At 38.1% G+C, this 16,981-nt stretch overlaps 2 protein-coding genes across 2 annotated transcripts in view; one reads left to right on the top strand and one right to left on the bottom strand.

Moving 5' to 3' along the window:
- tlcd3a (TLC domain containing 3A) overlaps nucleotides 1-3,840 on the bottom strand; it is a 32,216-nt gene extending 28,376 nt beyond the window's left edge. The window contains exon 1 of the mRNA XM_071506024.1: nucleotides 3,492-3,840. Coding sequence (XP_071362125.1) covers nucleotides 3,492-3,613 — 122 coding nt within the window. The 5' untranslated portion in view covers nucleotides 3,614-3,840. The remainder of the gene's footprint in view (nucleotides 1-3,491) is intronic.
- Nucleotides 3,841-12,509: 8,669 nt separating this feature from the next.
- LOC139637605 (mucin-1-like) lies at nucleotides 12,510-16,752 on the top strand. Its single transcript, XM_071506441.1, has 4 exons — nucleotides 12,510-12,641; nucleotides 13,067-13,193; nucleotides 14,555-15,061; nucleotides 16,108-16,752. Exons 2-4 carry the CDS (start codon nucleotides 13,148-13,150, stop codon nucleotides 16,149-16,151), a joined length of 597 nt encoding a protein of 198 aa, XP_071362542.1. The 5' UTR covers nucleotides 12,510-12,641; nucleotides 13,067-13,147; the 3' UTR covers nucleotides 16,152-16,752.
- The last annotated feature ends 229 nt before the right edge of the window (nucleotides 16,753-16,981 follow it).

The following is a 16,981-nucleotide window of genomic DNA, read 5'->3' on the forward strand; positions in this document are numbered from 1 at the left end:
TACGGTTTTTCCTAAAATAATTATTCCATTCTCAAAACAGCTGCTGATTGATTTTCTGTCAGTCAACTAACTCATTTATCATGGCTGCTACAGTTTAATCTATTAAAAGGTGTGTCCTCCCCCGTCTATATATACACATTACAGTACTACAATACAATGTCATGTAACTTAATTTCCCAAAATGTAAGAGTTAACTGTTATCTTACTGTGTTCTTAGTAATAAAGATTTATATCAACTTAATTTGCTTGGCTGATTGGTCATTTAAAGCTCATTGTATGTGTAAAATGTGTATCAAAGGCTGCACGTTGAGAAAGGCATTAGGAGCACTACCGCTGTACGAAACTTAAAGGACATAAAGTAACTGTGGCCATGAGCCTCTTAAGCTAAGAGTGTGTGGGTAATGTTGAGCATTATAATCCCCTCTGAAGTCAATAGGCTAAGGTTGCACCTGGTACTATATGAGATCCTTTTAGTTCATGTTATATTAGTGTTAACCAGACATCACTGCGTTTATTTCCTATTTCTTGTTTTTTGGGGGGTTTTTTCGTGTTAAATTCTGATGTTTCAGCACTGTCTAGCACTTCCTAGACATCACATGTCAGGAGAGTAATGTTTATTGCTGCTGAAACTCACTATCCACTTCTTTCTTCCCTGTACAAGTACAGTACAGGGAAGTTCTCCCTGTGCAGACTGAGCTGATAGGACAGTGCCTCATTTGCAAAGACTAGATCACCAGTGTGTATTAACAAGCTGTGATAGAGTAGCAAAGCATGCTAACTTCCAACCCTAGGTATGCTATCATGCTAGCACAAAGTTAGCAGCAAAGTGCACTTGAGGCTGACAGAGTACAACTTAGGATGTTGAAAGTCTCTGATGTTCTACAATGACACTAAATAATTAGACCTGAAACTATTAATCCAACGAATCCATTGGTCAAATATTAATCAGCAACTATTTTTTCAAACACAAATGCTAAATATTGCCTCTTTACTTCTTAATTTAGAGAACTTGCTGATTATTTTTATTTTATTTGGGCTTTGGACTGTTGGTCACACATGAAACCACAAGCCATTAAGACAAAAAAGTAAAAGGCAGATTAACTGGTAATGCAAATAATCACTAGTAGCAACGCTACAGATGATGAACCCATGCACCGTGGTCTTTCCTTCAGCACGACTCTCACACCAATATTTAGATTATTTTGCCCCATGAATGGTGACAATAGCAAAGTTGTTTCCCTACGTTTCCCCCCTTCAACATGTGTGTTATGAGCATTACACTCTCACAGTTCACCTTAGTGATGTAAAAACTGTTACAAATAAGGAGAAAAGTCTCTCGGCTGCCTTTCAACAGCTGTTTGTGTGTACATTATCTTTCTCTGTATTATATCTGTGTGTATGTTTTGTCCGTGTACTGGCGGAAAACATCAGCTTCACTTCACTGATAAAGCCCACCATGATACTGCACATCAGCACAACCTGAGTGGATGACAAACTCCAAACTGACACTATGGAAGCCTTTGAAGAGAATGATGTATCTCATCAAAATAAACCCAATAAGTTGTGAACACAGTGTTTTGAAAAAAGTGGGAATTAGACAAGTAGAGAAAATGGAAGCTCATGAACATCACCGACTTTGGTCACAATGTGTTGGGCCGTTACGCATCTCAGTGGATCTGGAGTTGACTGGAATGACAACAACTTGAGGTACAGTATATATAACAACCAAGTAGTAGTGTTGTATGTAACCTGTTTAATCTGTCAATGATAACACTTATGATGTGTACCTTATACCCTATACCTTAAATGTCATTAGCAAAAGCAGCCTCAAATAAAGGGATATGTTATACATTTTACACAGCTGTAACAGTTTATGCATTAAACTACAAAACACTGGTTCTGGTGGGAGCTTTCCATGCTTTGTTTTCACACAGAAAACAAAGCTAATTTATATAAGTGAATCTGCACTGAGCTGCAAATCTGTGTGAGTTTAAAATCTTCGATCATCCCGGCACTTTATGAATCTGCTACAGAAAGGTATGCAGAGACAAGGAAAAAGGAAGCGAGACTGGATGTAAAAATGATGCGGACATACAGACACAGTCAGTGCGTCAGATGCTAGCTAACTTACAGCTAATGTACAGTTGGTAAAATGGCCGTTTGACATGCATTGTCTGTTATGGGTCACGATTTACATTTAACTGGAGACAGACGGGCATGCAAAACTGATCGTTATCATCAGACAAATAGGGGTTTCTTTTACTTGGGCAAGGTGGTAGAGGTCAGATGAAGCACATATTAATTGATTATTTTTGTGAGAAAATAAAACTGTACAGCGACTGATTAGATTCAGGAAATGTCCAGAATTACAGTGGCATTTTTTGTAAACAAGAAACCTTGTGAGGCCGCACACAAGCATGATCCAAGCCTGGGATCTGTGTGGCAAAGCAGATACAGTAGTTGTTAGAGGCTGGTTTAGTGGTGGGGAACAAGCAGCGTGACATCCCCTGAGGCAGAGACGCCTGTAAGAACAACATTTTCCATTAGATGAGCATTAGTAAATTAGTGGAAGCGTTGTTCAAGAGTAGGGTTCACTGTTTTCCAGTGCATAGCTAACTCAGCAGTCGGCTCAGACCGAAGCTCAGAGGAGGATTAACAAGAGTGACAGCGTACAAATGAGCATTGAACTGAGCTGTGCACATGTGAGCAAGTCACAGTGAGCCCCCCCCCCCCCCCCCACATACACACACACACACACAAATTAGTTATTACTATTTTGCAGCTCAATAACCTAAGATATAAAGTTACTGTAGAAGCTGCAGTGAAGTAGTAGTAGTAGTAATTTTTGTTCACTGATTTTTAATAACACATGGCTCAAGCCCCAAGTTTATTCACCTCTGACAAAAATGTCACTTCCTATGTGGAGCAGTGAGGAGTCCCCTGCTGAATGCAAGCTCACAACGATGTCAGATTGAGGCTCAGATTACTTCCAGGATGTGAATCATGAAAACATACATGACCTTTCGAGCACTCACACTCACATTATAAGACAAAACTAATTTAACACACACACACACACACAGATAAAACTGCATTTCCTGTATTATGTTCATCTGCACTTGGTATTTTTTTAGTCTTCAGTCCATCACAATTGCATTCCTATATTCTTACAGGCACCCATAGTTTTGCACATCTACCTTGTAAAGGTTATTTGGGGATAGCTGTGCATATTTTACATCAAAAAACACCAAAAAAAATCAAAATAATTTTTAGGTGATGAAACATCAACTACGGAACATAAAAACACTGGCAATTCATTATAAATAATAGTCACCGTAATGCATTAAAAAAAAAAAACACAAGCTAACTGAATGAGCGGTATGTCACTAGCTTCATGCCACTAAACTAGCTTGGATGCTACATATACGCGAAGTATTAGCTGTTATTTGGTTGAGTAAATGTTATGTAAGTGATGAATTAAGCCCGTTTACCTCTCGCTGACCAGCACCACGTCGGCATCGCTCCAGTGTTTAAACACACACGGCAGGATCCTCCTGAAGGCGAAGAACAGACCGGGGAAAACTACGGCGCCACAAGCTAAAACTTGCAACATCCTGCCTGTATTTTCCTGTAAAGCTGCCTGGAGACCGGACTCTCTCCCCCCCTCCGCGACTTTTTTCCCGTTCACAAGCGGTGCTGGGGCATTTTCATGCGGCCGGGGTTCGGTGGTTTTCACCGGGAACAGTCCACCATCCAAACACACACACACACACACTCACACACACACACTCACTCTCCGCTGAGGCTCGGCAGCAGCAGCAGCACCACTGTCGAGCTCAAGGCAAGAAAACACACGGAACTTCCTGTGGCGACTACCAGATTAAAAGTCTTGACCCGGCGCCTTGGCAAAACAGCGAAAATAACAAATGCTTTTATTTTGAAAGTCATTCATTCATTCATTCATAATATCAATTTGAATAACTACATAGCTACAAAACACGTAGTGAACTAAGCACATTAACTGACTGATTGATGATTTATAGGCCTAATCCTTTTTAATTGATTGAAAATGTTGAACTAAAAAAATACCTTGGCATATAGTATATTACCTGTATATCATCTGTATTCCATCATGTATATGTACACACACACACAAATACTACTTCAATACAATACAATACAATTCACATCTGTCAAAGTACTGGAGTACTTGTTTTCAAAAAATATTCACTTTTTTTGTATGACAACACATCATTGTATTGTTTCACAGTCATTTACACAACCTAATGACTCTGAAACAACATACTGAATGACTGACTGACTGTAGATCTGTAGCTTGTAGAATATGATACAAAGACCATAGAAATGGACATAAAAACACAAGTGAATCAACCAAAGGACGGCCACTGTCGTTTTCGTATTTCTTTCTCTGATGAAGTTTGTGGTAAACGCAGCAAACATTTAAAATGAAAGTAATCTTTCTGTATTTCTAAAATGTCAGACATGACTGACAGTGTAGGAGTCGGTCACATAAGATCTATAGAAAGCATTAATATTAAGCTTGACAGAACCAACATGAAGCAGAGTTGTTTGTAGCTTTCTCCTAGTCCACTACATGAAAAATAAGTATTTGTGTCAACACCTCTGCCTTTTAATAATTAACATCCAGTTGGTCAGCATCATAAAAACAATGCCTAAACACTTGCATGAAGTGTACAGTGTACCGCTGAACGGCTTCTTCACGAACATAACATAATCCAGTATTAACCACAGTATTAAAATGAAGACAAGCTGTGCTGACCATGTGAATCATCTCCTTAACAGTTGCAGGCTCCACGTCACTGCGGTATCTGAATGCAAATCTTTGATGCAAGCCACGTTTTCCATCATGACCATAAATGTAATAGAACACACACCTAAATGAACTCATCTCTAACCTTTGCCAGACCTCAACTCAACCGTCTCTCATGTATTACCCGTCTAAAACCTAAACATATCAGGGCCAGATTAACTACCACACAGTGGCAATTATATCCTGCCCAGAGCCCCAGAAACCATAGTACTGTGGAATATTACTTGACCTCAGGTTTGCAATGCAACAATTAGTTTGTGGTCATTTGATTAACCTCAAATCTAAAAGCATGCACCTTGTATGAAGAGTAGAGGCTGAGCTTTAAAGCTACATTTTGATGAATCCCTGCTAAAGGTGCAAGAACCTTCTTTTGCTACCGGGGACAGAAAAACTCCACAACAAGCTGTGAGACACAAGCTACAGGTGATGTTGTCAAATACCTTGTTTTGTCTGACAAACAAACATGTAGAAAAAAACATATGACATAGAAACTGGAACCAGGGAATGGTTTGCATTTTTTTCAAAAATAGCAGAACTGGTTATCAAACTAGCTGGTCAAAGTATTGATTCATTGACTAGTAGTTTTAGATCTAGTGTTTTTAGCTATCAGACCACTTCTTTACCCACTTTTTGTTTTGTTAAACGATACACATCTAGGAATGGGTTTGCAGAATAAGGAAGATCTTGTATCTTTGATGGCCAGTGTTGAACTGCCATGTACACCAGTGACTGTGAAGTATAAAGGGCTATTTTTAGGTGTTTTGAGGAAGGTCTTGATATAATCCAAGTCACAACACAAGTCTTTCAAGCCTCTGAATGCTTCCATTAGTGGTGGATTTGAACATAAATGTTTGTTTCTTGTTACTGGGACGCTATTGTCATATTCTTATCTCACAACAAGTGCATTTACTCAGAATTAAACATTAAATTGTAAAGTGATGGAACAAACTATAAGTATCCCCAGTGACTAAATTGTGCAATTATATTATTATAAAAAAACAAACAAACAAAACAAACACACACGGTGAGCTCTGTTGCTGAGTGAATCACTGATTACATCTTCAGCCAGCCGCTATTAAAGCCTAAAGTTTCTCTGATCAGTGCTCAGTCTGACTTTCTTAAAAGTTTTGGCTGATTCAAATTGTAAAGGTATGACCTTAGTTCATCAAAGATGTAAGTGCTCTTTTTGTTCTTGCAGTGACCACTACAGCTTCCATTTGACTGTGGCTGGAAAAAGGAACATCTGTTTGCTTTCAAGAAACAAAATTCAGAGGTCAAAGATTTTGAAAGAAAATTAAAACAGTTGTACCACACACGGCTACTGTTAAGTTTCATTATCAGTATGAACCAGAGTTCAATTTCTATTTTCAGTAAACTGATATCACCACTTTTATGTGTCCTGAAGGTGTGGCGAGTACAAAAATCAAACTGCAACGATAACTCTGACAATCCCGTATGATGTCAGAATGTCAGGCGTTATCCAAGGTCATCACCATTTCACACTGATTTTAAAGTATTCAAAGAACAATAGATTCACCAAATCAGAAAATCACAGTCTGTATCATCACTAATTCAGAATTGTTGGATTATACCAATACTACATCAGACCAGACACAAGCCATTTTAAGCTAAGCCTCTGATTTGTTGTCTTGTGTGAATAAAATACATCATTTAGGCTGTTTATTAAAAAAAAGAAAGTACAGGCTGGTCTTAGCACATGTACTCTATACAGACTCTGTGCTGTTTTGCAAGGAAGGTTTGGTGGCTTTTGTACTCTACACCAAAATAAAACCTACTGCCATGTCATAAGCATTAATCATAACCATAAACAGTTGCAGGCTCCACATCACTGCGGTATCTGAATGCAAATCTTTGATGCAAGCCACGTTTTCCATCATGACCATAAATGTAATAGAACACACACCTAAATGTTCTCATCTCTAACCTTTGCCAGACCTCAACTCAACCGTCTCTCATGTATTACCCGTCTAAAACCTAAACATATCAGGGCCAGATTAACTAGCTATGGAGCTGCGGGCCCCTACGACCCTTTTCTACCACTCTGTGCATTGTGTATCAACATTTCAACCAGAACAATGCATACAGCACACAGTGGCAATTATATCCTGCCCAGAGCCCCAGAAACCATAGTACTGTGGAATATTACTTGACCTCAGGTTTGCAATGCAACAATTAGTTTGTGGTCATTTGATTAACCTCAAATCTAAAAGCATGCACCTTGTATGAAGAGTAGAGGCTGAGCTTTAAAGCTACATTTTGATGAATCCCTGCTAAAGGTGCAAGAACCTTCTTTTGCCCACTTCTTTACCCACTTTTTGTTTTGTTAAACGATACACATCTAGGAATGGGTTTGCAGAATAAGGAAGATCTTGTATCTTTGATGGCCAGTGTTGAACTGCCATGTACACCAGTGATTGTGAAGTATAAAGGGCTATTTTTAGGTGTTTTGAGGAAGGTCTTGATATAATCCAAGTCACAACACAAGTCTTTCAAGCCTCTGAATGCTTCCATTAGTGATGGAACAAACTATAAGTATCCCCAGTGACTAAATTGTGCAATTATATTATTATAAAAACATTTTTAAAACACACACGGTGAGCTCTGTTGCTGAGTGAATCACTGATTACATCTTCAGCCAGCCGCTATTAAAGTCTAAAGTTTCTCTGATCAGTGCTCAGTCTGACTTTCTTAAAAGTTTTGGCTGATTCAAATGGTAAAGGTATGACCTTAGTTCATCAAAGATGTAAGTGCTCTTATTGTTCTTGCAGTGACCACTACAGCTTCCATTTGACTGTGGCTGGAAAAAGGAACATCTGTTTGCTTTCAAGAAACAAAATTCAGAGGTCAAAGATTTTGAAAGAAAATTAAAACAGTTGTACCACACATGGCTACTGTTAAGTTTCATTATCAGTATGAACCAGAGTTCAATTTCTATTTTCAGTAAACTGATATCACCACTACCACTTTTATGGGTCCTGAAGGTGTGGCGAGTACAAAAATCAAACTGCAACGATAACTCTGACAATCCCGTATGATGTCAGAATGTCAGGCGTTATCCAAGGTCATCACCATTTCACACTGATTTTAAAGTATTCAAAGAACAATAGATTCACCAAATCAGCCATGTCATAAGCATTAAACCATTAAACCTATAAAAATTCAGTGTAATATCAGTTTCAGTCATAACTGAAATGAGCAAACCATGTCCAGACATCTGTGGCAGATACTACTTGATATTAACGTTGCAGTCATTGAAAACTGAGGCACCATCTTCAGTTGAAGGGAAATAAACAAACCACATTAATCAGTCTTATAATCAGAAATAGTTAACTCTTCGTACAGGGATCTCTGCCTCTGTTTTGAATACACTTGGAATACACAAGACCACGACTTGGCAATGAATGAGGATTCCTTTATAGCCAAATGTCCATGAGTAACAAGTGACAAATAAGGCATTAATAATTAAAGAGGCCAGAATCAAATGGATGAATAATGTTGATCTTTGAATGATAAAATGAAAAGATCACTTAAGTTTGGCGATAGTGAACCGAAGTATATGGATCAGGATGACAAGAGATTCGCCGCAATGCAAGAGGATTAATAAACTTCCTAAAATGGACCCAATGTTCTGGTAGTAACTTCACTCGCGGCTCTCCCTGTAAAGTGACTGTCCCTGGGACACAGGGGTTGCAGAGCAATGAGGGTCAGATAGTGAGCCTCTCAGCTGGTCTGGTAACCTTGTGGTTGAAGTCACATAGGCTCTGCTAGACTCACATTCCTTAACTAGACTCGGTGAATACTTATGAAAGTATTTTCGTTGGCATGAGGACAAAACTGAAACACTATGAAAGTGAGACTTACAAAAGTACACACACACAAAAAAAAAAAACAACCTAGGCTCATTTGGTTTGGTTTGCTAAAGATCAAAATGTGCACAGCTTAACATATTGTAGGAATACCAGCATAGACAAGGTCAAATAAGATGGAGAAATGGTTCAGTGAGCAGTTACAAGAAAATCTTGAAGGACAAAACAAAAAAAAAAAAAAAAAAAAAAATTAAGTGAGAAAAAAATGTGCCATAAGTGCTGCAGAACACAGGGCAATCAGGTCTTTTTATCAACCAGCAGGTCTGGGCCCACACAACGGGCAGACAACCGGCCTTTTGCACCTGAGTTGTAAAACATTCCCAATGAACATCCACTCCTTTGTTCGTCGAAATGGGGCAGGGGCTGATCTGATCTGGAACCTCAATTCCAATCAATTCAACTGCGGTTTTACATGCAAAGATCACATGCTTCAGCTCATCACCACAGTCAATCAACAGTGATTCTAAACATAAATCATATGCACCAGTGTGTTACATAGAGTGCACTGCACTGCTAATAGATGGACAGGAGTTGTGTGTGTGTGTGTGTGTGTGTGAGAGAGAGAAAGAGAGAGAGAGAGAGACAGACTGCAGAGCATTACATGTTTAATTAGTGAAAGGTTTGTTGAATGAAGACTTTGTTACAGGGACACTTCATCTTGTCTGTTCCTTCCCTTCATTTGAGAATCACAGCCAGGATGAGCCCATGTCAGAACATCGGCCTTTCCGGGTTTGAGTAAGGTGGTTCCTTGCCTGGTAAATATTTATTCTGACACTTGAGAAGGCTATCTCACCCACCATTATTTCTTAGTAGAATTCAAGGAAGGGAAAGTGTCCTCACTGCACATCATACACACTCCCTAATGTCAAAAAAATTTACCATTGCTGCTTTTATTGTACATGTTACTGTTGGGCTCTCTTGAACATCACTTGTACTTACAGACACAAAAACCATTAAAAATTAAAAACACACAGGCAGTAGAGCACAAATAACAAAATAGCTGCAGCAATTATCATTCATATAAGAGTACAAAGTCTATATGATATGTACTAGTCAGGTTTAGAGCTAACCATATCAATGAAACCTTTAACCGAGTAATCATTCATCCCCATATCAACCAACCCTGTTTGGGTTGGGTTGGCAAATCATGGATGATTATTATTGATCCATTAATTTGTAAGTGGTACTGTAATGTTGGAGTTAGTTGAGGTGGAGCCAATTTTACTATGTCTTATACCACTGGTTGGTTAAAGCTATGATAATGTTGATCTATTTTTATAAACTAATCATATGTTTTGTATGTAACATAAAACATATCTGGCAAAACAAATCAGTGGTATATAAATACACTATTTAGGAGAGAGGGCTGAGTTTGAGTTTGAGTTTGTCTTGGCCTCACTGCTCTCTTTGACACAGCTGATCATGGTATTTTGACTCAGGCTGTTCATAAAAGGTTGTCTTCCTGTGTGAAAAATATTTCCACTGGTAGCTTTAAATCTAGCTTTAAAATACATTTTTCTCAGGGGTTCCTCAAGAATCAGTCCCTGGATGTTTTCTTTTTATTTTTACCTCTTCTGCTTGGAAACTTTATAAGTAAAGATAGTAACTGCTAGTTTGATGACACATAGATGACACACATGTTCCTCTCCTCAAGTTATCTCAGTCCCATAAACCAGCTTGTAAACTGAACTGCATATCTAAGACACAATTTTATTAAAATACATTAAAAAAGGATAAACAGGTTGTACTACTGTGACCATCTTTGCTCGATGGTTTGCTGGAAAAAACAAGTGAAACATACTGTAACACTCAAGTACTTAGATCACATCAGCTGCTCCCATTACAATAAAGAAATAAAATCTTCTAATAGTCTATAAAGCACTTAATGGTTTGCCTCCCCAGTACATTTGCCCCACACATGCCCTGCTGCCAACTATAATACAATCCAATCATGACAAATCATCTATTCAGTGGTTTTTAAAACTGAAGAAAAAAGATCCAATCTGGTGAGGAAGCTTTTCGGTTCTTTGGCCCTGTTCTGTGGAACAGAGAGATGAATTCACATCCACATTCAAAACCACATTGTATTTTCTTCATTTTCATATATTTTATTCATTGCATTTTTTATGCATTATTTGTATTATTATTTGTAAAGCATTATTTGGAATTAAATATATAAGTAAAAACCTTTCCTGGCCTGACACAACTGTCCTATTCTCCTGTACTCACAACTCAGAAAAACCACAGCTCAACCAGGCCACAATGACTTTTTCACTTCAGGTACGACTATTGTACTACAGTATAAAGATCATATTAAGAAAACCTCGGTCAGAGAGGACAGTGTCTGTTTTACCACCAGAGCCAGCTATTTTCAAATCTTCCCAAAGGGAGCTTTTGGGGGAACTCCACTGATTTTACACCATAAAATGTCTGTTTCCAGGCCTTCAGGAGGACTGCATGTGTGGAAAAAAGTTGTACAAAGTCTTTGTGGGTACAGAGGAAGCTGCATGATGTCCGATAAAATGACTCAAATGAAATGACTTCAGGCAGTGCTGGATGGGGCTGAAGACAGTTGCTCCTGATGTTTGCTTGAGGCTAGCGGCTTGAAGCTACATTAGCCACCTACAAGCATAACACAGCCGAATATCCAACTGAGTGTGTCACGTCAGTGAAATGCTACATCTCATTTGTTCAATTTACACAAAAACCAAAGTAAAAAAAGAAAAATCATCATTTTATGAGGGTTCTGTGACACAGACTATTTCTTGTATGGGACCAGTAACTTCCTGTTTCACAAATACAGTTTACACAGTCATGTCAACAGTGTTTCCTTTATATTCATCATCAATGGAGAAAATACTTGATGGGCTGCAGGGGATTTTTTTTTTTGTTGTTGTTGCAGGTTGGTCCCTGTGAAAAATTGGCAGCTACGTCTCTTCCACACTGTATCCATGTAAATGACATGCTGCTGTGCCATGGTGACAGTGTGTTTTCATCTACGGACTGCTGGACAGCCCACCAAGCAGAGCAAACTGAGGCACATTCAAACAGTAACCATTTTTTCCCCCGTCTGTGTTGCCTCTTACATCAGTCTTTATGGTACAGCTACTAATGCTTGTTGGCCAGATTAACAAAATCTGCAGAAACTAAAGAAAACAGAGCAAACAACTGGAAGAAGAGAGAAATTCACTCAGTAAGTGTTTCTATTATCTAAGACCTTGTATGTTGAATATTGTTATTCTCTGTTTTTGGAATGTAACAAACTTTAGCGAGTTGTTGGTAACGTTTTATAGACAGACTTTTGGCTGACCCGACCATCAAGCCAAAGTTCATTTGTTAATTTTTCTCACAAGGACAGTCTGAGTTTTTTGGGGTTTTTTTGTTATTATTTTTTCTGGCTTTTTAGATCTTTATTTATAGGTACAGTGAGACAGATAGGAAGGTTGGGGAAAGAGGGGGCATGACATGAAGCAAAGGGCTGTGGGTCGGATTCGAACCTCGGGCCGCTGCAGTTAGGACTAAGCCTTAATGGTATGTGCTCGACCAGGTGAGCCACGCAGTCAATGAGGTTATTATCGTTTGCCTGTACTACATAACTTTATGGCAGATATATCAAAATGCTACAACCAAAGAGGGAGGAAATGTACCAACTACTGAAGGCGCAGCAATAAGCGAACCATAAAAAACAAATATAGCCCTGTTTAAAGCATTAATAAACCTATAAAATCAATACATGCATTGTCTTCCTGACTAATGTGTCACCACACTCACAGGCACACACATATAGATGGGAGGGCGAAAGATGATAGGGTGGTGTGATAACGGGGATAATAAAAGCAGGTGTCAGAGAATATCCTCCAGTCTTTTGGGAAAGGAGAAAGTCATCATTGACAGTCTCTCAGGTGAGTGAGTTCTTACTTTCTTACAGTACAGAAAGTAATCTTTCTACTTTGCAGATAAATCATTATCTGAAAAACTAAGTATTTTTAGATTAATATATGTGTGTGTGTGTGTGTTTTATCTGAACAGTGATATATTTGATTTCATTCTCCAAACAGCAATAATTTTTCTGATAATTCTGGGTCTGACAAAAATGTTGTAAACTCTATTCATCACGTAGATTTTACTTGCTACGAAGTTTTCAAACATGACGACGCAGCAGTGGGTATAATGAACGTGGTGTGCAGACTAAGAATATATTTCCTGTTTGTGACTGAGGGCAGTTAGATAAGGTTGGATGTGGCAGAGAGGAACCACTAAAATATTACTTGTGTGCTTGCACAGAAATGAACTCTGTCTGTCTGTATGTTTGCTTTTGTTTTTTCAGGACAGCTCACTATTCAAAGAGCAACTTTCAAGCAGTGATTTATTCCCTGTTTTTGTGAGACTGACACGTAACTCTGGGACAATGCCAGTGAATCTTTCCGTACTGACTCTTTGCCTTCTTGGCGCAGGTAAAAACAATATCCATGTTTACTATACTTCAAAAAATCCTGGTACCACTTTCTAGTAAGGTTCCCTAAACAAAGCCGCAACTAATGGCTTCAATATTGCCAATGGTTAATAAATGATTACATATACAAGCAATTATTAAGAACAGATTTGTTGCTGAGTTGACCTTCTGTCTGACCTCCTGCTTTCTATTTGAAAAGGATTTTTTTAACCTAAAACACATATATCAATGCTATGATGTTGTTAAAAAAGGATTTTATGTCTTATTAAGTTTTGGTTAGCCTTGTGGGTTTAGACGACAAAAAGCTGGTAATTTAAGCACAAGAGTGAGTTTTAGAGTGACACATTTTAGTAAGTTGTAACATGTCATAAAAATCTACGTGACATCCTAAAGTGAGGTATGTTGAAGTATGAAGTATGTTCTCTGTAATAAACTGAGAGGAGAAAATGGAAAATAAATGTGTGGAGATTAATAGAACAGGGAACATTAGAATCTTTAACACCATAAACTCAGTTTTAATGCCTATTTTATGACAAAGAACTTCCTGTTTTGCGAATGAGATTTTATCCTTTATCAAAGGTTGATATCTTACCCATGACTTTTTATTGGCTTTAACAATACCAAACCCTAACCTCTACCGAACCCAGATCTTACCTGTTACACATAGCTAACGGCTAACTGTTACATTTAGGATATATTTAGGGTGATTCATTTCATTTGGCACCAGACAAATCCATTTCATGGTGTTGGTACATGATTTTATGGTGAAGGAATATAATAAATGACTGGAGGAATGTAATAAAGAAATATCATATGATACACAACACGTTTACAACTTGGTGTTATATTTCAAGGCAACAAGAGAAATTAGAAGAGTGGGTGTCTGGACCAGTGTTGCAGCATTTCCTAATGGTTGATGATAGATGGGGAAGATTGACAGAGGTCATAGCTTCAGTCATAAATGTTGATAGTGTTTGTTAAAAGGGTTGGTTATAGTCATTGTCAGGCTTTTTTAATGGAACTATTGAGTCAAAGATTGGGTTTATTATCTTTGACGTTGCCCTATTATTAATATAGAGCATGCAGTTCTTGCGTGTGTTGATTTTGATTTACAAAAGCACTTGTGTCAACATCAGCAAACATTTTGATATTTTATGGATGACCAGAAACAGCACTAAAAACCAGTAGAAAGGTTTTACAGAATAAAAGTTGAGATGAGAGTCAGTGCTTGTGTATAGCTTCTACCTGCATTTTTTAGAATATAGATTTCAATATTTTAAAAGTTTAAAGTAAATATTTATGTGGAACATTTTAATCATTCTTCTTCAACCCTTTCCTGTCTTTTTGCTTTTGCTGATACAGTAGCTTTGTCTAGAGTGCAAACAGCTTCACTTCCAGCAAGGTTTACAAATCCTCCCCAGGCCAGGACAGAAGGAACAAGTAATGTACCCGCCACAACTGGTGCACCAGGCGCTACCACTTCTGGTGCACCAGGCGCTACCACTTCTGGTGCACCAGGCCCTACCACAACTGGTGCACCAGGCCCTACCACAACTGGTTCACCAGGCCCTACCACAACTGGTGCACCAGGCCCTACCACAACTGGTTCACCAGGCCCTACCACAACTGGTGCACCAGGCCCTACCACAACTGGTTCACCAGGCGCTACCACAACTGGTGCACCAGGCCCTACCACAACTGGTGCACCAGGCCCTACCACAACTGGTTCACCAGGCTCTACCACAACTAACCAAATCACTTCAACTGCACCAAGCAACGTTACTACAGAAGTCGCTGGGTCATCAGGGCTTTCGTCTGGTGCCATAGCTGGTATTACCATTGGCTCTATAGCTGGTGTGGCTGCACTGGGTGAGTACCATACACAAGCACAGCCACTACTTAACACCTAATTTCTGCTTCCTCAATAACATATTTTCCTGTTGACCATTAACAAGGATACCGTGATATTGGGCACCATCAGAACAAGAGATGTTTTCAAGGCACTGGCTCTCCTTGTTGTTCTTGAGCATTTGAATCAATGCAAAACTCTCTAATCAAATCAAGCTATCAAGAGGTGCACACTAACTGGGACTGTAGCAGGAGTAGTTGGAGAGCAGTCTCTGGAAGCCTATTCTTACTAAGAAAAAAAAAATCTTTCAAAAAGTTACAAAGAAAATAGTAATAAAAAATAAAAAATACTCAGAATCATTACGTATCAAAGTCAAAATGATTAGTCAAACTTACTAGCATCATTATTTAGAGACAGTAAGATTAAAAGATACTAAGTCAAAATAATTGACGTCATATAGTGTTTACTAGAATCCATAATTTTTACTATGACACAGTATGTCAAAACTCAGTATCTGATTATTTTGAGTAAGTCAAATGTTTGTTTCAGTATTTCTTAATTTTGATTAAACACAAGCTTTTTTATATTTACCTTTCCTAACTTTTTTCTTTTCTTGGTAGTAATGGGCTTCTGTACAAATCAGCTATCCATCTGTGGAAGTTGCAAGCAAACGTATGCAAACTGGTAGCACCAAGTAGTATTGCAAGGAAACTTACACAAATTTACAATTGCAATAACTTGCATGTTCATAAACCACTGAAGGGGTAGTAAGCTCTAATTCTAACTATGTTTTGAGTATGTAGCCTATTCACACTTAAAGAAGATGAAGCATTAAAAGCCGTTTTTTGAATGTGGTACTGATGTAGAAATTTGTCATCAAAATGCAACATACATCATAGAAATGGAGGAGCTTCTGACATTTGGTGAAGGTGAACAAGGATGAAAAGGCTCTAGCTTGGATAATGTGAAGTTCTGTCTAAAGTACATGACTTAACAGTCCATACTGTAACTGCTTCAAACTCCTGTTTAAGATGATGAACACTGAAAAGCATCTGTCTTGTTTCAGGTGGTGGTGTCTTTGGTTTGCTGAAGTACACTGGGAAGCTGTGAGACCAGTTCTTGCCAAACACCAATTTAAACGGTTAAGGACCGTAAGCTCAACATTTACCATCCTAAGCTCAAACAGATTCACCTCTGACCCTGTTAACTAGACAATGAAGAGGTCCTATTGTCTGAAAGGCCCACTAAATTAATATAGAAGATGGGCCAAAAGGAAGACATAAAAAGTAAATTTGACTACTTTGCTCTTTTTATTGTCTGGTTTTAGGTCAGGACATAATCCTTAGTTGATCATGAAAATATTTTCTATTGTCATAGAAAATGTATTTTACAATAATTTATGTTTTTAGTTTTGTCAGATAAAGTATACAAAGCACTTTTAGTTTGAAATGTAATGGAAAGTCCTTGTCTATGGAATTATAGGCAATTGCAGGGAGTGTTTGATTTTTAAAAACTAATTCTAATGTCTTTCACATCTGATATGTTTGGTCTTTTGGCTGTTTATAAAGTGAATTCTGAATTCTTGGCATTCTTAAAAATTATGACACTGTTTTCTTATTATCAACTGGTCTTTTGAGCCCAAGTCATGTATATCTATAGAGAAAAAGCTCTGAAATCACTATGTTCATTTAATAAACTATTTTTCACCTTTTTTCTCTTAACTGCCGTTTGTGACCAGCTAATACTTTATAATGTAACAATAGCCCAAGATCTCGGACTAAAGTCCAGGTGTTGATTATATAAGTAGACTAGCCTACTTCCTGGCATACCTGACTTGTTTGTTCATTTTATGAGTGTACTGAAGTTACAGTGTAGTGTGTGCATAGGACATGACAAAGAACAAAGATTATATGATTATTAAGAAAATTTTCACCTAATTT

This window comes from Trachinotus anak, unplaced genomic scaffold (assembly GCF_046630095.1).
Source record: "Trachinotus anak isolate AG129_WGS33_773 ecotype Australia unplaced genomic scaffold, CSIRO_AGI_Tana_v1 ptg000020l, whole genome shotgun sequence".
Lineage (NCBI taxonomy): Eukaryota > Metazoa > Chordata > Actinopteri > Carangiformes > Carangidae > Trachinotus > Trachinotus anak.